Source organism: Manacus vitellinus, unplaced genomic scaffold (genome assembly GCF_001715985.3).
Source record: "Manacus vitellinus isolate BGI_N305 unplaced genomic scaffold, ASM171598v3 ctg7180002432375_pilon, whole genome shotgun sequence".
NCBI lineage: Eukaryota > Metazoa > Chordata > Aves > Passeriformes > Pipridae > Manacus > Manacus vitellinus.
The window spans coordinates 850-2,618 of record NW_021938415.1 but is presented as its reverse complement, the minus strand read 5'-3'; the positions used below and the strand labels follow the sequence as shown (position 1 = coordinate 2,618).

Sequence of the window (1,769 nt, the reverse complement as noted above, 5' to 3'; positions counted from 1 at the left end):
GAAGGTTTTAGTGGCACGGCGGAGTGCGCGGGGAGGCGAATTCCCTGCTGAGCGTTATGTGTGCCTTCTATTTGCAATTGCAGAGCAATATATTCGGCGGTCTGGACGAGAGCCTGCTGGCCCGCGCCGAAGCCCTGGCAGCGGTGGACATCGTCTCCCCGAGCAAGAGCCACCACCACCACCCGCCGCACCACAGCCCCTTCAAGCCGGACGCCACGTACCACACCATGAACACCATCCCCTGCACCGCGTGCCGCTCCTCCTCCTCGTGCCCATCTCCCACCCGTCCGCCTTGCTCGGGCACCCACACCACCACACCATCACCACCCACCACCCCAGCCCCACCAAGCGCGGAGGGAACTCTTGGAGCACCTGACAGCGGGTCTGGCGCTGGGTCTCATGGCTGCCCCCACGCGCCGTGTCTCCACGCCGGGGCCACGCTCCGCACATGGCCGGCATGAACCCCATGCACCCGGCGGCGCTGGGCATGGCCCACGCCCACGGGCTGCCGGCCCACATGGGCTGCATGAGCGACGTGGACGCCGACCCCCGCGACTTGGAGGCCTTCGCCGAGCGCTTCAAGCAGCGCCGCATCAAGCTGGGGGTGACCCAGGCCGACGTGGGCTCGGCGCTGGCCAACCTGAAGATCCCCGGGGTGGGCTCCCTCAGCCAGAGCACCATCTGCCGCTTCGAGTCCCTCACCCTCTCCCACAACAACATGATCGCCCTCAAACCCATCCTGCAGGCGTGGCTGGAGGAGGCCGAGAAGTCCCACCGCGAGAAGCTGGCCACCGAGCTCTTCAGCCGGCGCGGAGAAGAAGCGCAAGCGTTACCTCCATCGCCGCCCCGAGAAGCGGTGCTGGAGGCTATTTCGCCCTCCAGCCCCGGCCCTCCTCCGAGAAGATCGCCGCCATCGCCGAAAAACTGGACCTCAAGAAGAACGTGGTCCGCGTCTGGTTCTGCAACCAGCGCCAGAAGCAGAAGCGCATGAAGTACTCGGCGGGCATCTGAGCCGGCCGCGGAGGAGCATCGACAGCATCAGCATCACCGTCATCAACAAAAAATTAATTAAACAACAACAACAACAGCAAAAAGGAAAGGAGACAAAAAAACCAAACAAAAAAACAACAAACAAAACAAACAACACCAGCCCACCCCATCGCCCGCCCCGCGCCCAACTTCGGGGGAACGTTCCCGCGGGCGCGCCGGAACCCGCCCGGCAAAGTACGCTTGGTTTTTAATTCCTAACGACCTCGCCCGGGTTGGCGCAGTGGCCAAGTGTCATGCTTTCTCGGGACCCAAACTTGAATCTAGAGTTGAGGCTTCGCGCCGCGAGAGACGTCTCAAAAGTATTTTGATTTAAATAATAATAATAATAATAATGATTTAAAAAAAAAAAACAGATGGCAGGTTTTTCTGCATTTACACTGCGTACTATAAATATATAAATATATATATATTTTTACTGTGGTTATTATCCTTTTCCTTCTCTGAAGTTATAACGCTTAGGGAAAGAGCTGATCCTGCTGTGTTCACTGGTCTTCAAAAGCTATTATTAGATTACTGCCAAACAACCCCTTGTAAATTATTAATTTATCTCTCTAGCAACTTCATTTTGTGCTCATTCTAATTAATTACACCTCTTTAATCTAAGTCTTGATAAAAGTAAAAAAAAAAATTGTTAGTGAGAATCAAATATTTTGTGTTGGTAGGATTTATGAACGTGAGCTTTTCTTCTGAACGTCCCTTTTGGCCATTTGTAAATTGCC

At 55.1% G+C, this 1,769-nt stretch overlaps 1 protein-coding gene across 1 annotated transcript; it reads left to right on the top strand.

The window, feature by feature from the left end:
- The first annotated feature begins 56 nt into the window (after positions 1-56).
- On the top strand, positions 57-1,043 carry LOC108643375 (POU domain, class 4, transcription factor 2-like). The gene is given in 6 exon segments (XM_029958154.1): positions 57-264; positions 267-311; positions 314-432; positions 434-805; positions 807-830; positions 832-1,043. Coding segments are annotated over 6 exon segments (948 nt in total). The 3' UTR covers positions 1,012-1,043.
- Positions 1,044-1,769: the final 726 nt, after the last annotated feature.